The sequence below is a fragment of the Saccopteryx leptura genome, chromosome 4 (genome assembly GCF_036850995.1).
Source record: "Saccopteryx leptura isolate mSacLep1 chromosome 4, mSacLep1_pri_phased_curated, whole genome shotgun sequence".
NCBI lineage: Eukaryota > Metazoa > Chordata > Mammalia > Chiroptera > Emballonuridae > Saccopteryx > Saccopteryx leptura.
Genome location: NC_089506.1, coordinates 5594690 through 5614596, shown reverse-complemented (window position 1 = coordinate 5614596; position 19907 = coordinate 5594690). Strand labels below are relative to the sequence as shown.

The 19907-nt window shown below is 41.4% G+C and overlaps 2 protein-coding genes across 2 annotated transcripts in view; both read left to right on the top strand.

Moving 5' to 3' along the window:
• The first annotated feature begins 2098 nt into the window (after window positions 1-2098).
• LOC136404031 (zinc finger protein 705D-like) overlaps window positions 2099-19907 on the top strand; it is a 43119-nt gene continuing 25310 nt past the window's right edge. The window contains exon 1 of the mRNA XM_066383517.1: window positions 2099-2277. The gene's annotated coding sequence lies outside the window, so the exon portion shown is untranslated. The remainder of the gene's footprint in view (window positions 2278-19907) is intronic.
• On the top strand, window positions 5635-15450 carry LOC136404101 (zinc finger protein 596-like). Its single transcript, XM_066383577.1, is given in 4 exon segments — window positions 5635-5646; window positions 13218-13344; window positions 14614-15280; window positions 15282-15450. Coding segments are annotated over 4 exon segments (975 nt in total).

The following is a 19907-nucleotide window of genomic DNA, read 5'->3' as shown; positions in this document are numbered from 1 at the left end:
TTTATTTTCAGAGCCAAATTTTGTAAACTTACACTATATAGGTAGGTACATTCCTTATCGAAGTAGCGCCCACATGTGGTATTTTGTAGAAGAGAACACTCTCAAGGGGCCAAAGAGCCACATGTAGCTCACGAGCCACACTTTATGGACCTGGGCCCTATGATATTCAAAAGATCACTCTAATGGGCTTTATGGTATAGGGGGGGTTGGAGCCCTATATCTACACATGAAATATGTTACAAAAGTCAGAAATGAACAGGAGAAGAAAAAAATGCCTAGAGAAAGATTCCAGGCAACTCGGGAAATTGTGGGCAAACCTTATGAGGTCAGGCACCTGGGCCAGAGGGAGTGGGAACCTCCCTGCAGCAGAGACACCCACCACATTCCAGGAGTTAGGCCCTGTGATGCGAGGCAGGACTCTGTCTACACCTGGAGAGGACCCGCCCAGACGAGGATGGACAACTGAACACCATCACTCACTGAGACCCTGCTGTCACCTCCATCCTGCATCTTCTCCTCTCAGCCCTTGGAACACCTGACTTCACAGTTCACATCTTCAGTGTCCCTTCAGATATTTACAGAGGGTCACATGGGCCTTGGCAGTAAGAGATGTCACCTTTAGTGTCCCACACCAGATAGAACACAGCCTTTAGACTAATTCCTGGAGTCCTGGAAGACTTGGAGGCATTCATGATCCCACAACACGCCTAATGCTCAGAGCACTCAACTCCATCTGGGCCGGGAACCTGGAATGTGACAGCAGCTAGTAGATTCCAGGGAATACAGGGCTCAGAAGCAGAAGGACTCAAGTCTGCTGAGGATGTAGGGGACATAATGACTAAGACACATCATGAGACGTTCTTGTTGATAAGAACATTAGCATCTTACCCAGGAACAGTGTCATGGATGAACGGGTACAAAAATCATGTTGATGTGCGTGCTGAGGAGACGTGCGGAAGAATACACTGCACCTTCAACATGGACTAAATGAGACGATAGGGAACCAACTGGAAATAAAGGAAGTTCGGAGTGATTTAATTTTTATTCATATTTCAGATTGGGTGATAACATTACTGTGTTAAATGCTAAGAAAATGTACCGGATTGAGTCATTTAATGTAAAGATTATATTTGCTGTAGTATGTCATAAACTTTCTGATATGGCAGGAGGAACCAGGAACCATACTCAACTACCTACCTGAGATTAAAGGCAACTTAATCTTGCTGTGAGAGAGATGGCACAGGAAACACGGTGCAGACATCCATGAATTCCAGTGTGTGAATGCTTCAGCATTCAATATGACCTATCTCTATAACCCAGCTGGTGAAAGTGACAGAGAGATGAGTCTATGGAATGAGTGCTAATGGCCAATGTCTGAAATGCTCTCAAATGAGCATGAGATTCGGGTTGACCTTGACCGGCCCGACATAGAAGAATGGCCAGAGTGTTTGTAAAGTGTGTCCTCAGATATGATGGAATACTTACTATGTCCCTGGTTCATGACTTCCTCTTGAGAAGCAGGAATTTGAAGCCAGAAGAAACTACCTTCACAACCATAAGAAGGTTTTTCAAATGTATAAATTAACTGTAAATAACATACCTGTAAAATTATTGACTGTGTGGTTCTATGTAGTAACATTTTTATTTGTGCACTATCCAAAAATTAAAGTACAAAATCATCTTCTCATTTTTGAGGTAGTTAATAAAGTTTTAACATGTGTTTTAAAATACTACGTGGCCAGTGCCCTAACACTCAGATTCTCCATTACAGTAATAGATTTTATGTGTCACATCATTATGGATGTGTTTCATTGTTTCAGATATCTTCTTCTTTCATTTTAGTTTATCCAAAAATTAAAGTACAAAATCATCTTCTCATTTTTTAGGTAGTTAATAAAGTTTTAACATGTGTTTTAAAATACTATGAGGCCAGTGCCCTAACACTCAGATTCTCCATTACAGTAATAGATTTTATGTGTCACATCATTATGGATGTGTTTCATTGTTTCAGATATCTTCTTCTTTCATTTTATTTTGAGTCTGCATTTCATATAGAAAATTCCAGCACTGTGTCCACAGAATCCCATTGTACCTGATGCCTGGCTCCGTTTCCAAGACGTGGAACGTTTCCTGTACACAGAGCACACTGAGGAAGACCTGGGGGTGAATACAGGAATGGAAGGCTCTTTCTAGCATCCCTCCACCTCCTTTCATCTTTGCACTCCAAGCCCCTGCTTGCTGGAGGTTAATCTGGGAAATCCAATCAAATGGAACAAGGTGTGACCCACAGACTGAAGCCCTCCTTATGTTAATCAGTGTCTATGCAGCCAGGGTGTGTCCTTAGAGTGTAAGCCTGAGTAGATTTACTGTCTTCCAGGTTAAAAGGGCCTCAGACTTGGGACATAGGCATTTGCTCCTAGGAGAAGAAACTCAACGGTTGGGACACTGGAAGGAGAGGAACCGGCTGCTCTGTGGAACTGACCTCAGCGTCCATCTGCCTTCACCGTCTCCTGCAGGGTTGGGCTCTGGTGAGTTCCCCAGACACTACCATGTGAGGTGGCCTCATTCCTTTTCAGTTAATGAAGTCACATCAAAGCTTCTCCTGATCTGTACAGTTTATTGTGTCAGCATTTATTCCACCCCTCTCCTTTCTGATGTTTGAGTGTTGCAGGTTTTTTTTTTCATTTTTGTTTTGAATCTATTAGCAATTTTAACTGCTTACTTTAATATACTGTCCAATACCATAATGGCAGTTATATGAGACAATAAAATTTAAATTTTTGAAATGACATAGCTGAACTCCAGAGCTCCCATGCTCTTTGATCATGTGAGTTGGGCAGTGACCAGATAGATGGCTCAATACAGACAGGAAACATTTCCTTTTCCTGGAAATTTCTATTGGTGCCTTGATCGACATCTGATGTTTTCATTTTTTTTTTTTATGATTTTAAATGCTTCATGTCCAAATTCTCTGAATTAATTTCCTTGTATATGTTTCATCAAGTGATATTCTTCATGTGTGTCTCAAATGTCTTGAGATTGCTGCTTATATTTACTTTAATCAGTTAAAAATGAGCACACATTTAAGGCAAATAATTTCCTGTTGTTTTTACTTCAGCTTTGTCCTATTTGTGCTTATGCAGAAGATAACTGCATTTCAATGCTAAACTTTAATAATGATCTTAAAAATGTGTGGCAACATTATTTAAAATACAGTTCTTACCCATTAATATGCAGTTGACTGATGATGTCTTCTATGGTTGTCATTATTGTCCGGTTTTAGTCTACTTTTTTATGAGTGTTGCATTTCAGTTTTTTTTAATAGTAATATTTTCCTCCATCCTGGTGCACAAAGCACTGATATGAAGCACCCACTGCACACTTTACAAGTGGGCTCCTACTTCAGGTCATGGTGCTGTCATACAGAAGGTTCTAGAATACTGGTGAACCTAGTCTTGTTTCCACATTCTGGAATTGCTTCGGTTACACTGGGCATAGAAGTCAAGAAAGGTTGAGCTGTGGTGTGTAGTCCAGGCTGAGATGATATATTTTCCCTTTGCAGTATTAATTTGAGGTATAATTGTTATATCACTCTGTGATATGTCCTAGACTTTTCGAATGGGAATCACTCAGTTGTAAGAGGCATCTGTGTTATGGGCTGAACTGTGAGCCCTCTGAATTCATTTGCAGTAGTCCTTACCTCCAGTACCTTAGCATGCAGCTTTAACTAGAGATAAGGTCATTAAAGGGGTAACTTCAATAAAAGTATTTAAGGAGGGCCCTAATCCAATTTGACCTTTGCCCAATTAAGAAGAGGAAATCAGAGGGCAGACATATAGGGAGAAGGTCATGTGAAGAAACAGGAGTAATATTATGATCTACCCACTAAGGGAAGGTCTCACAAGAATGCCACTCTGCCTGTACCTTGAGCTCAGACATCCCTGATTACCCCTTGGAGCAGGGACTGTGAGTAAGGACGGGGGTGAATATCTCAGCCGTGGGCTCAGACACCGTGTGTAGAAGGGAGGAAGCCTGTCTTACACAGGACAAGGAAATGACAGATTTTGATACTTGAGAAGCGGAGTCCTTACATTGCAGGGTCCCATGTGGAATAGAATGTAGATTTAAAAAGTAATTTTGTGAAAATTCAAGGGAAACAAAGACATTGTAATAACAGGGTGTTTCTTCTGAATATTTATGTTACAAGTGCTATTCCAGGTAAAACTTAGCTGTTCTGTGATTCCCTAGAAAGTTCTAAAAAAATCTTAGCATAGGACACAAGAGAGAAAAATTAAATGGCAGCTGTCCCTTTTCTAATTGCATAATTTTGTCACATTACTAAAATTTTTGGAAATTTTGTTTATTTCATGTGTAAACTGGTAAATAAACTATAATTAACATAGCTGTTGTGAAAATTAAATAAACATATATATATATAAATCTGTAAGTACATAGTCACACTTAATAAATATTTAACTTTGCTCCTGGGAATTGGGTAAGAAATGAGTGAACTAATTATTCTTTGTTCATGATGCATGTTTATTATATATTTATAAAATATACTTATTATTGACATGATATGTGAGAAATCATAGTTCATAAACGTTTTCCCTCCCAAGTAAGTGTGTGTGTGTGTGTGTGTGTGTGTGTGTGTGTGTATAGGCATATACATATACACATGCATGTGCGTATATATAATAAATAATGGTTGTTACAGCTAATAAAGATAAATATAGACTGGATTGGAGGGTAATTGGTCAGCTGCCACCTGACACATTACCAGATGGGCCAACCTGATTTTTCACAGCTCAGCCAATCTGAATTCTCTGGGTACCGTTGACCTAGAAGACGGAGGCAGTTCATGACAGCACCTCTGTGAGTCACATACGTTCTCCCGCTACCTTCTGATGCCGGAGAATTTAAGGTCTTCACTGGCAGAATGGGAGCCATTGATCCCTCCAAATGGACTAATTGTTGAGTTGATGGACTCCATCATAAATAGGTTCTTAGTTGCTTGGTATCCAAGTCCGTCAGGGGCTTGAGCAGGAAGAGAGTGAGAGTTCAGTGGACTCCATGGAGGGTGGAAACCCCTTACTGGTGCAGAAGGCAAAGGAATGACAGCTGAGAAGTCCCAGAGTGATTCCCTGTAGGTGAAATCTAAATCTATATGTGAGTCAGGCATCTCTATGCTATGGAATCAGGAAGGAGATGGAATAATTACAGATTCCATAGACTCGTTAACACAGAAAACATATTATCATATATGTGTGTGTGTGTGTGTGTGTGTGTGTGTCTGTGTGTGTGTATATATATATATAAAATGTTATTTTTCAGATATATGTATTTTGATCTTTTTATAGCAACCACAGCTACAGCCTTATTACAATTGACCTTAAAGGGCAGAGACCTCTGTATTATGTTCTTAGAGTGCAACACTGGTTTTCATTTGTTAAGCTGGGAGAGGGGATACCACCCAGGTGAACACTGAGGCTTCGTGACTGGTGAAATTGGACACTGTGCACCAGGCTGGAGTCTCATGGCTTCTTTTTCTGTCCTCAGATTTGCCTGCTTTGTGCTTAGACCATCTGTGAGTGAAAACCAAGAGAAACACTATTGGTAACTGAGATATCGACCATGGAGACACTGGTGAGTAGGGAATGCCTCTTTCTACTGAAATGGCACAGTTAGGGCCATTAAATGGACCAGTTTTTCCTATTGTCATGGATGTCTGCCATGCACGAGCATGGCTCCAAATTCTGGGTTTTGAGTGAGAATGGTGTGGAATTAAGAAAACATACTTATTAAGAAAAAAGAATGGGATCGGGAGGGCTTTTCAATGCTGATGATGACAGCACAGTGCCCCATAGCACCAGTTTGCTTTATTATATAGACATATGCAAATCAAAGATGTCCGTGATACAAAGTCACACATCTGAGGCTAAAACAGGAACTCTCCCAAGGCATAAACAGGAACCACCCACCATGCATAAATGAAATCTACCAACATCTGAACAAACAAAGAGTAAGAGGAAGGGCATGTAAATTGCTTCCTGCAACTTCAGCACACAAGTGAAATGGGTGCAAAACTTAGCAAAAGAGCTAATATAGAGGTTGAGGGGGGAGAACTTAGTCTTTTTCTAAGCCTCTAATATACAACGACTTTTTGCCATTTATGGTCCATAATATATCCTCCTTCTGTTTTTTATTTTTAACTTGTGTGCTTAGATTTGCACTCATCTGATTTCCTAGTTTCTCAGATTCTAATTTGGAGGCAGACTGAAAAATACAAAACCAACACAAAATTAGTATAGCCAATGCTAGCAGATACCCAATCATTCTAATACATTACAGTAATTAAAACCTTTAAGCAAATTTTAGTCAATATAACAAAAATCTATAAAAGAGTAAAGTCCTTAACATGTTCACCAAGTCCAAGTTGGCACCAACATCATTACAAATCACTATAAATGCAAACCAATCCCAGTTCAGTCCATTAGAGCTGTCACAAGGTTCAGGAGTCCAGGACAAGTCTACATCCAGATAAAGTTCGCATGGCATTGGAATTGTCACTTTTCTATATTTTGCAGCTTGTGTCCAAATCCCAATGACTGCTGCTTCTAGGTGGTAATGATTCAGGTAGACTGGAAAAGCCATCTACAGCATGTGTGGAGATGGAGCTTCTGTTTTCCTCTGCCTGGACAGAGGAGACCAGGGTGCTTTTCCATGGAGCTCTGCAACCATGGCATGGTGAAGAGAACCTTGAGATACACTAAGCTGGGTGGCAAAGGTAAATTTGTAACAGAAATTGGCAAAAAGGAGAAAGAGAGCTCTAAATGAGGAGTAGGTCCTAGCCTAAAATATGAGTGGGGCATTGAGGTAGAAAGAATAAAGAAACAGTATATATTAAATAAAGCAGCAGAGAATAGCACTATCAACACCCACAACAGACATCTTCAAAGGAAGAATAAAAGAAACCCAAATTATTCAGACAAGACATAGTAAGTGGCCCTTGTGTAAATGAGATCAGTTTACCTGCTACTTGGAAGAAGTACCCTAGGCTCATCCACAGTGAGATGGGGCAGACAGTCCTGAGTACCTTTAGCCTTCAGTGGCAAGCCCCAGCACACTGGGCAAGGTTAGGTCACAGGTGACTGGAGCAGGGCTGGAAGAAACTGAACCCTCCCTTAGAGGAGCTAAGGGGAAGCCTACCTTCCAGTGTCCCTTTTCCCCAGAGCAAAGGCATGTAAGTCTGGAAGACTTTGGCTTAATTACTTTCCTTTCCACTATTGAAGCAGGCCCTGATGGAGTCCTATGAGGCCCCGTTGGGGTGTGGGAGCCTTTGAGGGTGTATGCCAAGAGCTAGTATTTCACCTGATCACTTTTGGGCTTTTTCTGCCTCTTGGTCATTATAGACCTTACAAGCCATGCTCAGAAGATCTCATTGAGGGGTTTGAGGATCCCCATCCACCTATATAAACCTTTTCCATATATCTGGAGCTATTTGGAAAAAGACAAAACAGTGCTATTAGCTGGATTAAATACAAGAGGGTAGAAGTTTGAAGGAGAAAAATATTTGGCGTCTCCTGTTCATCAGCATTCAAAAGAAATTATTTTTTACAAGATAAGGTAGATTTGCAGGAGTTTCAGGATATGACTCTGCCTTTATATTTTTTTAAAATTTACCTTAAATATTTGCTGGATACACTTTAATAATACCTTGACTTTAAAGATTGTAAGAAATACCCATAATTCGAAAGGTTTGACAAAATGTAATAAATGCTTTTCTTACATATGTAGGAGTATTGTCAGTTTTAGTCAGTTTAGGAAGTCCAATAATAGAGAATGCATAGAGACAATGAGCTATAACATGTTTAGCAGCCCCTCCTGTTTGGCAAAGGCTACTGTGAATCCAGAATAAGTATCTACTGTAACGTGGACAAAGGACTGTTTGCCAAATGAAGGTATATGAGTAAGATCCATTTGCCAAAGTTGTCCTGGTAGGAGTCCTCGAGAGTTAATTCCAAACAAAGGGACAGATTGTAGTACAGGACACCTTGGACAGGATTTAGCAATCTGCCATGCTGCTTCCCGAGAAAGTTGAGACTGCACAGGGCTGCAGCATTCTGGGGATGAATAGCATGAGACTGAATTACTTGATCTGTCCTGGTTGCTCCAATAGTTTTCATTTGGGTAGTTTGATCAACAAAGGCATTCCCTTCTGCTAAAGCTCCAGGGAGTATGGTGTGAGCTTGAATATGTCCTACAAAACATGGAGCTCTATGTTGACGTACAAGTGTTTGAAGAAGGAGAAATTGCTGAAATAGTTTCTCATCAGCAGTTGTCCCTAAGATAGCAGTGTCTATAGTGGAAACAACCGTAAGTAAATATCTGATGTCTGTATACAGACTAAAAGAGGAACATGGAAAATGCTGAAAAGCCATGATAATGGCATGTAATTCTACTCTTTGAGCTGATTTTAAGGTGACTGTTTCCGTATAAACTTGTCCATTGATTATTAAGCCTGCTATTCCTGAGCTGGATTTGTCAGTGAAGATAGTAGGTGCTTCAGGAATGGGCTCATTAACCATTGTCTTAATACAAATTTAGTAATTAATGGAAATTGAACTATTTTATCAGATGGGTAGTGAGAATCAATTTGTCCTGTAACATTTGCAAAAGCAATTTGCCATTTAGTGGAAGTTTCCCAGAGCCATTGTTGTTAATTCTTTGAAAAAAGAAACAACAATAATTTGATGCTCAAAACCTATAAACTGTAAGAGTCGCCACTTCCCTTGCTAATCAAGGACGTGACATGATCAAAATATGGAGATAAATCTTTCTTAGGAGTAACAAGTAAACAATCCATTCAATAAGACCAGAAGCTTGCCACAATAGTCTCGTTGGAGTGTAACTCAAGGGACAAATTAGAAAGGCAATTGATTCTTCAGGATTTATGCATTTCCATTGTGCTTGTTGCAAGGCTTCTTCTAAAAGCTTTAAAGCTTGTTGTCCCACAGCTGTAAGTACCTGAGGTGAATCTGGTTCAGCTGAGCCTCTAAGAAGATAAAAACGTGGCTTCAGTTCCCCAGTACTTAATTTCAAGGAAGGTCTAAGCCAATTAATATCTCCTAATAATTTCTGGAAATTGTTTAAATTTTGCAAATGAACTATCCAGATTTCTATTTTCTGTGGACGAATTTGTTGTCCCTCAATAATTTGTCCTAAATAAGAAAAAGTTAAAGATTGCTGTACCTTTTCAGGAGCTATATAACATCCTGATTCTTTCAAAGAATATTCTAGTTGTTGCAAACACTGTCAACACAGTGTCTTTATCTGAATGAGTAATAAGAATATTATCCATATAATGAATTATGTTCACCTTAGTGTGCTGTCTTCATCCTGGAGAGATAGCTTGAGCAACATATTTTTGGCACAAGGTAGGACTGTTTGCCATACCTTGAGGCAGAATTCTCCACTGGTATTGCTCCATTGGAGTCTGGAAATTAAGTGAAGGAACACTGAATGCAAAACGCTTGCAATCATGAGGTCTTAAATAAATAATAAAATGCAACCCTTCAAGTCAATAATTACAAGGTAATAATTCTATGTAATGGCAGTAGGAGAAGGGAGACCTAGCTGGAGAGGACCCATAATTTCCATCGTTTTATTTATTGCTCTCAAATCTTGTAATAGCCTCCAGTTTCCTGATTTCTTTTTAATGACAAAAATAGGCATATTCCTTGGACCATTAGATGGTTCAATATACCCAACCTGTAGCTTCTCTTGTACCAATTGAGCAACTGCCCTAAGTTTCTCTTGAGAAAGGTGCCATTGGTCTACCTATACAGGATTATCTGATTTCCATGTAATTGGGTCTCTATAATGAATTATTGGGTGAGCAGGAGCTGCAAAAGCTTCTATGCTAAATTTTGATATCGTAATCCATGCCTTCTGGTATTGGGTGCCACTTCTATGGGGGTGAGATTTCCCCACTATTCTTTTCCTAGTCCCTTAGTGGGCAAAAGTTCCTGATTAAGCACTTGAGTATTTACTAAGCTATTAGGACTGAAGAGCAATGCTCCTATATTTTTCAAAACATTTCTACCGCACAAATTAACTGCCAATCCAGGGAGCACATAGGCTGAAAAAGTCCAGAATGACTTTTTTACTTTCCCATTGTAAAAAACTAGAGCTTTGTTGAGGGAAATTACTCTGCCCTATACCTTGTAGTTCTGTGGTTACTGCATAAGAGGGCCAGGAAGGAGGCCAATGTAGCTTAGCAATAACAGATACATCAGCTCCAGTATCTAAAAGTCATTTAAATTTATGCCCTTGTATTGTTAGTTCCATTTCAGGATGTTCCTGCCCTATTTTTTTGAATCCAATTGGCAAAATCAGAGGAGGTGAATCCTCGATTTTCTCAGGGTCCCTTTTGCAGGGTTTGGCCCGAGAAGCAGAATTAGCATCCTTATACTATTCTTCTAACTGCCTGAAGCAGCTTGAGACACATTCTTGAGCTCACTTATTAGGGCCCTGCTTAATTTTGCTCAATTCCTTTGTTTTGCCTACTTGAGTATAACCTTACACATAAACAAGACAAGTTCACACAAAAAACACAAGTATAACATATAACTTTGGTTAATCCTAATACTTGAACTGCTATTTGGCTCCTAACTCTGAACACACCTCACAATGCACTAACCAAATCAGTAAGTCTTTGTAGCATGCACCGGATATGAGAACAAATGTCAGAGACTTTCAGGAGTATAGATGTTTCTTTATTGGCCAGTTTAACCTGCGCAAGGGCGAATTCCCTGATGTCCAGAGACACCATACTCACAAGGAGCTGCAATGAGAATCGTGCCTAGCGCTTACAGCTAAGTCTTTTTATAAGCTCAGCAAGCAAGCAGTTCATAGAAGCACATGTAGCGGTTAGCTATTGGCTAATTCATAATTATGTAGCATAACAACCCAAATATGGAATGGAATTTTTCAAAATTCTGCAAGTCTAAACACATATACTGTTTTGTGTGGTCAGTGAGTCAGTATCTTGAACAACCTTGGTCATGGCATTCCTAACGGTCAGGGACAGGACCTGCCTATACACTTAAGTTCCCTGTTCTGTTAGTGCCTTGCCTACGTTCTGTTATTTTAAACATTCTGATCTTTTCTTGGTCTTTACAGTCTTAAAGATCTACATTCTAGTCTATTTAAATTTAAATGAGTACTCCTTACAAGTTCTAAAATTATTTTATTTTTTCTAAATATTAGAGCCAGCATTTCCAATTTGCATGCAAAAAAAAAGAGGGGAACTTAATTCAGGCCTTAAAAACAGACACATTTTAGAGAACATTAAACAAAGACTAAACAGAAATAAGAACTATACGAACCAGAAAAACCAGAGAGAAATCTGGGATTTCAGAGCACAACCAGATTAAAAAATGCCTACCTGAGTTTAGTCAGGGCATTTTCTGACAGAGGGACTAAAATATGGGACTAAACAAAATCTCTCTCTCCGAGAAAATTTGCTCTTGGCAGCTGCTGGGATATTTTCCATAGTGAGATTCAACACAGGTATCCTGCCTCAATTTCCAGGCAAAGAATAAGAAAGATACAAATTGATAGATCAGAAAATTGTAGTTAGAACATTAAGGAACATCAGACCATAACAGGAAAAGCTGTAACTTTCCTAATACCTGAGTCTCCTATTCATTCTCAAATTCTATATTCGTTGTAACCAGCGGCTCAGGTTGACTATGCTGAGATTTCTCCCCTACCTCAACAGCCTTTTCCTGAAAGTCTGAATTCCACAGCAAATAATTACCCCTGGAGAGACAAGCACAAGCAATCCCCTTCCAGTCATTTGGGGGAAGAGGCTTTGCACTAATAGTATCTAATAAATAAATGGGCAGTAGGTCCATAATGAACCCAAGCAAGTTTAAGCTCTTTCAGAGTTCTAAAAGGTACAGGTTCATGCCCTCGCACTAGTCTCCCATACCATCTTGTCTTTCTACAACAGGAAAATAGGTAAAGCTATTTATTGTTTCCCCTATTTTTTGAGCCTGGTCTATAGATTTTTGGAGAGGGGATTTCCCAGATTTTGAGCTATAAGACTCTGAAATCATTCTGATAACGGAACGGAGGAGCAGAGGGTTAAACATAAGAAGGAGCTGAGGGCAGCAGAGGCCCTGAGGCTAAGGCAGCCATAGCCATGAATATTTTATCCCCCGAGTCTTCCTCAGACTGCAAGTTATCCTCGTATTCACATCACTGTGTTTCCAGCTCACCCTGATACTCTTCAGACAATGATTTTTCTTCATATGGAAACATTTCTATGAAAAATTCCCTTATTTTTTACCCTATCTGATCCATAATTTTTTACTTCTGACTACACTTTCCCCAAAAGTTTCTTTACTCACTGTGCACACTTCACTTGGGGAGTTCCATCACCTGCCTGCTCTTTCGTTTCCTCGTACTCAAGTCTTCTCTTCAGGTGCCACTTGCCAGGGACCAGCGAGGTTCCTAATTCTGAGTTTTGAGCGAGAATGCTGTGGAATTAAGAAAACAGACTTACTAAGTAAAAAGGATGGGATTGGGAGGACTCTTCAGTGCTGAGGGCAATATCCAAGCGACCATATTAGCCCAGTTTGCTTTATTATATAGCCATATGAAAATCAAGGAAGTCCTTGATACAGAGTTACACATCTGAGGCTAAAGCAGGAACACTCCCAAGGCATAACCAGGAATCCCCCCACCACGCATAAGTGAAATGAACAAAAATCTGAAAAAACAGAATAAGAGAAAGGGCATGTAAATTTCTTTTAGCAACTTAAGCAAGAGTGAAGTGGGTACAAATAGTCAGCATCATAGCCAACATAATGATGGAGGGGAAAGAACCTTTTGCTAAGACTCGAATCTACAAAGGCTTTTTGCCATTTACGGTCCATAATAGATGTCCTAAGTGCAACCAGGGACTGTTCAGTCACCTGAGCTCCAATTAAGTTTGCCCTGAACTCTGAGAAATTTATCATGGTTCAGGAGCTCACCATTACCAAATCGCCTTCCTAACATTACACCAATTCTCTCAGAACCCAGAGCACAGATTGATCCTGCCATGCGCCCATCCCCCCTCATTTCCTCAGGGCTGGCACCTCCCTGTGCCCTTGCACACAGGCAAGACCTGCTCTGTTTAACCTGGAATGTCCATGATGTTTTAGGAGTCAGTGACCTTCCAGGATATAGCTGTGGACTTCACCCAGGAAGAGTGGGCCCTGCTGGACACATCCCAGAGGAAGCTATACAGAGATGTGATGCTGGAGAGCATCGATCACCTGGTCTCTGTGGGTGAGTCTGTGAAGACGTGTGTGTCTGTGTATGTGTGGACGCTTCCATGGACATAGGGTGACAGGTACACAGAACAGCCACCACTGTCCCACTCTGGTCACTGCCCTGATTCTCTCACCACCCTCATAACTGCTGGGAAGGAAGATGTTTCTTTACATTCTATTTTCCTCACCACACTAGAATGTCGTCTTGACACAACTGCATTCCATTTTGCTGCTCTGTCTCCAGCACTCAGATCAGAACGGGGGAACCAATGAACCTTACTAATCCTCAAATAAGTAACTGAACATTTAAAAAATACTTATATTGTCTGGTGAAGGGCCTTCACTGTTTTCTATGTTCCAGCTGTTGCGGGGCAGGGGGGCTGCTCCAGTGTTCTTTTTTTCTTCTGCAGGAGCCTGTGCAGGACTTGATGATAGTGCAATTTTATGAGCATGGATCTCTAAATGCACCATTTTCAATGTGTTACTGCCATATAGTGTCCCAGCATCTCCTGACCACTCTCCATTTTTCATAATTCAATTCTGATTACTTTCTAACTGACAATGACTTTTAAACTGTTTTTGCTACCTAAAATATTTTATTTCATGTTATCCCATAAAAAATGCGAGATTATGAACCGTTCATATTGATCATGGTGCAATTCTACATTTCCATTTCCCTAACGCTGTTGGGAAAGTTTATTACTTTTTGAACATTTCAGGCACAAGAAATCCCCTTACAAAACAAGAGATGATACTCATGCAACAGATATGCAAGCAGGGAATATTTCCCATGATGCTGATGGTAAGTTTCAGGGGTGTAACACTTAACCATGTGTAATCATATTATGTGGCCATGAGATAAGTTAGCCATTAAGCAAAACAGCTGAATGTAACAATATAATTTTATTAAAATTTAGTTCTTTCCAAGAAAATATTTTGAATACCTTAAAATCAGTGAAGAAATTAACATGAGCCAAAACAATATCTTCAGATATTATAAAAAGGCTATGTCATAAAATTTTCTTATTACTAATCATTGAAACAAACTAAAGTCTTCCAAATGTATCTGATATTCTGTGGGTGCAATGGTACAAAAGAAATAATATTTGTGCCCGCAGGGGAGTGGCAAATGTGTGTACAACTGATTTTAAAAATATTTTCAGCACAGATTGAGTGTCTGGTAATATAGGATTTCTTGGTAAAGAAATGAATACGTTGATGTATATAGACAAACAATTAACACTTTTTTTATCTCTTTCCACAAAGCGGAGATCTCACCCTCCAGCGGGTCTTATTGAATGCACTGAACTGAGTGATGAATCTACTCATCAATATGCCATGACACAATGTTTCTTCACTAACGTGGGAAAGAAACCTGAGGTCAACCAGCAGTGTGGAAGGTCACCTAGTGAAGAGTCCTCCCTCAGTACACACAATCAGACTCACACCAGAGATAAATCAAATGCATGTCATGTATGTGGGAAAGTCTTTAGCAACTTCTCTAATCTTCGGCGACACAGGATGATTCACACTGTAGAGAAGCCATTTCAGTGCCATCTTTGTGGGAGAACCTTCGTACAAGGCTCCGACCTGAGAAACCACAATCGGATGCACAACAAAGAGAAGCCGTATAAATGCCAGCAGTGTGGGAAAGCCTTCAGTCAAAGTTCTTACCTTAGACAACATGAGAGAACTCACACAGGGGAAAAGCCATATGAATGTCACATATGTAAGAAAGCTTTCAAACAAAGATGGCACCTTAGAAAACACCAGGTGATCCACACTGGGGAGAAACATTACAAATGCCACCAGTGTGGGAAAGCTTTCAGTCATAGCTGTAACCTTAGCCAGCACAAGAGAATCCACTTGGGAGTGAAACCACACATATGTCTCACGTGTGGGAAGGCTTTCAATCAAAGTAGTAAACTTAGGCAGCATAACAGAACACACACGAGAGAAACCATATGAATGTCAGCAGTGTGGGAACACCTTCACTCAACAAAGTAACCTTAGAACGCACGAGAGGATCCACACTGGAGAGCGGCCATATTCCTGTCGGCTGTGCGGGAGAGACTTCACACGTCATTTTTCCCTTAGACGGCACGAGAAAACCCAACATTAGAAAAGAAATCATGAAAGCCTTCAGGGACATTCTGACCCCGAAAAACACTGCACCACAGAGGACAAGACTGTGGAAGAAACTTCAATCACAGCTTTAGCATTAGAAATCATCAGCAGACACACGCAATGAAGAAACACTGCAAGCAACGTGACAGATCTGTTTGTCGTCATACAACACAGTCCAGAAAGCATTTTGTATATGAGTGCAGCCGTAGGGACGGTACCCAAATGCCACAGCCTTCACTCCTGTTCTGCTGTCACACAGAATCACTGTAAGTGTTCTCATATAGATGGTGACAGCAACAACTCCAGACTGGGAAGGCTGTTGAAAAATAGTTGCAGAGAAGACACCCTGTAATGCTACATTTATAATATACTTGTAATATGAACAAACTTCATATACAGGAAACCTAAGTTCGTGATCTCCCTAAGAAAAACATTCTGCCCAGTACCAGGCTTCACATCCACCAGAATCTCAGAGAACTAACAGTAACATGGGGTCAGATGGAGACATGGCTGCAGAAAAACCAAGGACTTCTCACAAACCGTCCCCCCTATTGGGGTCATTCAGTGTAAAATCAGCAGAAAAACTTTGCTCCTAAACAAGGCTGTGCTGTCTGTGAGGGCTCACACTGTACAAACACGCTCAGTGTCAGGAAGGCAAATACTTAAGGATCAAACTGCTTAGTCAACCTGAAGACTTCACACCTGAGGAGACAGCCATCTAAGAATCAAAGCAGAGACGGTTTCAGTTTCATCTTCTATGAGAAAATACGAGTGTGCGCGTGATAAATTAGTAAATAAATCCTTTAACATACAACTCTGCAAAGAATGGAGACTTTCAGAAATTACCTAATTATAATTTGTGGAATAAATTGTATGAAAGTAAAATGACCAGGCAATAATAAAGCATAATTTTGCAAGAAATTAAAACTTGTAAATATAGCAATACTAGCTGATATTTGAATAATAAAACCTGTGCTGAAGCTGAGTGTGGTGCCCGGTGTCCCTGCGTGGTTCTGAGCACACATTCAGGCCTGTGCCCGGGGCCCGTGGGCAGAGACCCAGACCCCAGGTGCTCACAGCCCTTCCTCCACCAGCTCTTCCCACAGAGCCCACCTCCCTCATCCATTTTCCTCCAGCACACTGTCTCCCTGTCATCCTTGGTGGGGACACAGCTGTGCGCTTCATCCTCAGGTGGAGACACAGCTGTGACCTTCATCCTCATGCTGGCTGTCTCTGAGGTCATGTCTCTGCTAATGCAAGTTTAATGGGCAGGATCAGGGACCTCCAGCCGATGTCTCTGCAGCTAGCAGCAAAGCTGGACAGGAGAGAGGCAGCCCTGCCCACCTGGGCCACAGAACGCTCTTTGAATTTTGTTTCAAAATCTGTAAATTCAGCTGTGGAAGAAAGCAGTAAATTCCAGGACACGTTCTGTATCTTAGCTAATTCCTGGGGTTACAGCCTCCAGTTTCCGCAGGTGCAACAATAGCTCCCCCTCCTCCACCACTGCCCAGGGGCTGCTGGGAAAATAAGGCTGCAGGTGGTTAAATCCCTCATCCCATCACCCACCTCTGAAGTTGCCGTGTGTGTGTGTGTGTGTGTGTGTGTTTATTTGAATTATTAAATGTATTTGCTTCCCCCAAGCAAATTGAAAGTTCTCATAAATGGGATTTTTGCATTTTATCCTCAGAGATACAAATGCTACCCTTCAACCAACAACCATATTGAACCTAAACTCCAAAGGCAAACACTGTAGAAGTAAGTAGTGCTCTATCACATTGTAAGTGATAAACATGTTGTTCACTACACAGTGTGTATGAAACGAATATATCTAATATAAAATTGTATATCGTATACTTAATGAGTACACAACATAAACTAGAACATGTTGACTGACAACACACAACGCAGCCAAAATAGGTTCAATTAGAAATTCCTACCTAGAATTTTCTGGACAAAACACTGTTAAACACCCCTGATTGAAATAAGTGACATTAATTAAGTGGGAGTCAACACATAGGCAGAGTTTGGGAAAATTTTCAAGAGAAAACATTGTTCATGGCATTTAAAATGCTCATAGCTTCTATCTGCAGTGGCGAAAAGACTAAGGAACGATTAATAATTAAAAAAACGAGACCAACACGGTGAGAACCGCCTTGGAGAATTCCTGGGGGAAAAGGTACTCATTTTGCAGACAGGGCGTGGGACCCTCACCCACAGGATGGTGGTCCTGAGAGTGGACATTCCCGTCGGGGGAGGAGGCAGGTGGGCCAGTGTCACTCCGGGCAGATGCTGTAGGAAAAGTCAGAGGCAGCTTTGTGGGTGGCCCATTGGGCACAAGCCACCTGTGGGGATTCCATGTGTGCCCTGCCACCCCCACAAGATGGACCAGAGGGGCAGTGCCCGGGTTCCAGGGCCTTTAGCATGCTCAGCATGGGGGCAGGTTAACCAACAATTAATAAATGCACATGAGGACACTGGGATTTCAAGGACATGCACATCTCAAATCAGTACCCCGTACACCTGAGTGCCCACAGAAAGAAAACAGGAGACACCACCTGGACGTAAACCAGCAGGAGGGGGTCTTGTGGAAGCCCGCTGGAGGCCTGGAAGGTCCATGGCTAACCAAATGCCCCAATGGGGTAATGAGAGTTTCCATCCTTGAAATATCTTAACCAAACCCCGACCCTGGCTGAGAGAAGAGGAAAGACAGGAGGAATACGGTGACACCCCCTAGGAGTGGAGGCCGCATCCACCCACGGGAGAAGGCTGCACAGGTGAACAGTAGAGCTCCACCTGTCCACATGAGGTGACTCAAGGTCAGCCATGAGTCACCAGGAAAACTGCAGAACAAGCCATTCTCAAAGAAACAGATCTGTGGGCTCCTTCCTCATGAATTCCCTAGAGCGGCAGCTTCCCTGAGATAGGTGACAATGGTGGTAGACAGGGTCTGCAGTCAGTGGCACAAGGTCTGCATGACACAGAAGAAGACTAGTGAGTCATAGAAACAGCTGCAGTGCTACAACATGACAAGCCTGAGAGAGATTGACGGCGATGGCTGCACAGAGTGCGGAGGGGCTCAGGGCCGCAGAACGCGACCCTCAGCGCATTACGACACGGCTCACCTCACATGCATCTGACCTCTCAGAATATACAGATTCCTGATGTAAGGACACGAGTCCCTCTAAGATGAAAAGTTCTCAGAACTGTAAAGGACCAAGGACAGGGCATTCCTGTAAGACTGCCTTCCATCCAGGGGCATTATGCTAATTGGATGCTCACCTCCCACATGTCACCTGATATTCAACCAACTTAAAGGTCAGAAGAACTGGAAATGTCCCCAGTGACCTGTCCTCAGTCCCCCTGGAAGCTTCATGTCCTCGGGCAGAGAAGCTCCCTCACTGAGTGTTCTGAGGATCTGCTGATGGATCGAATGATCAAAGCTGGATTTCAAATAGGTCTTCTTTATTTCATTTATTTCATTTCATTTCATTTCATTATTTTATTTTATTTTATGCGTATATATTTTCACTTGTGTCCGTGTATTGTTCACTGAGTAGGGCGTGTAAACTAGGGAGTGACGGGGCTTTAGGCAGAGAAGTGAGGATTGGTGAAGTTTAATAGTAAATCTGAGCACAGAGAAAATTGACATCTTTGAAATACTAAGTGTAGCCCCAAAAGTAAATTCCAAACACATGGACCCATTGCTGGGGTGGTGGGAGCCAAAGACTGAGCTTAATGGAAACTGGGTGGACCAGGCTAAGAGCATGTAAAGTGAAAGTGAGTGATTTCTTCAGACTCAGTTTAAATATATTCATTTCAAATCAATTACAAACTTATTTATTTTGGGCACTGAGGATAGAACGATGAAGAAGAAAAAATAGCCCAGATGCCCATCTGTGAAGCTCCTTGTCTAGGAGAGGAGAAAATACCCTTGTCTCAGAGATGATGTATTTGGAAGTTCCTCCTCTCTGTCCATGGGAGATTCACATTTTCCAGAGGGGAGCATACTATAATTTATCTCTTCTATATGGGGGCCCAGTATTCCTGCAGCACTGATGATGGTGTCAGGCTTGGGAAATACTGTCTTGCTCTGTCCTGCTCATATGGGTTGGGATGGACATAATAAAACTCTCTTAAATGACTCATCCAAACTCACCAGGTGAGCCCCAAGTGTTTACTCTTAGAGTCCTGCCCTGGGGTCCGGTAATTATGGGAACATGGTCAAAGGTCTAGAAATGAGGTCTCCCAGGGAGAGACAGTGGTTTATCTGAATCATCCTGCTGTCCCATCTTCCCTATGTGGAAGAGAGGGTCAACGAGGAACTGTTTTCTATGTGTGATTTAAATGTTGTGTTTCTCTCTCTCTCCCCTCAGGAATTTCCTAATTCCATAGCTGAGAAAGACAGAACTCAGATTCCAAGGTGGAGTGGAGATGGCAGGTCCTTCCCCACAG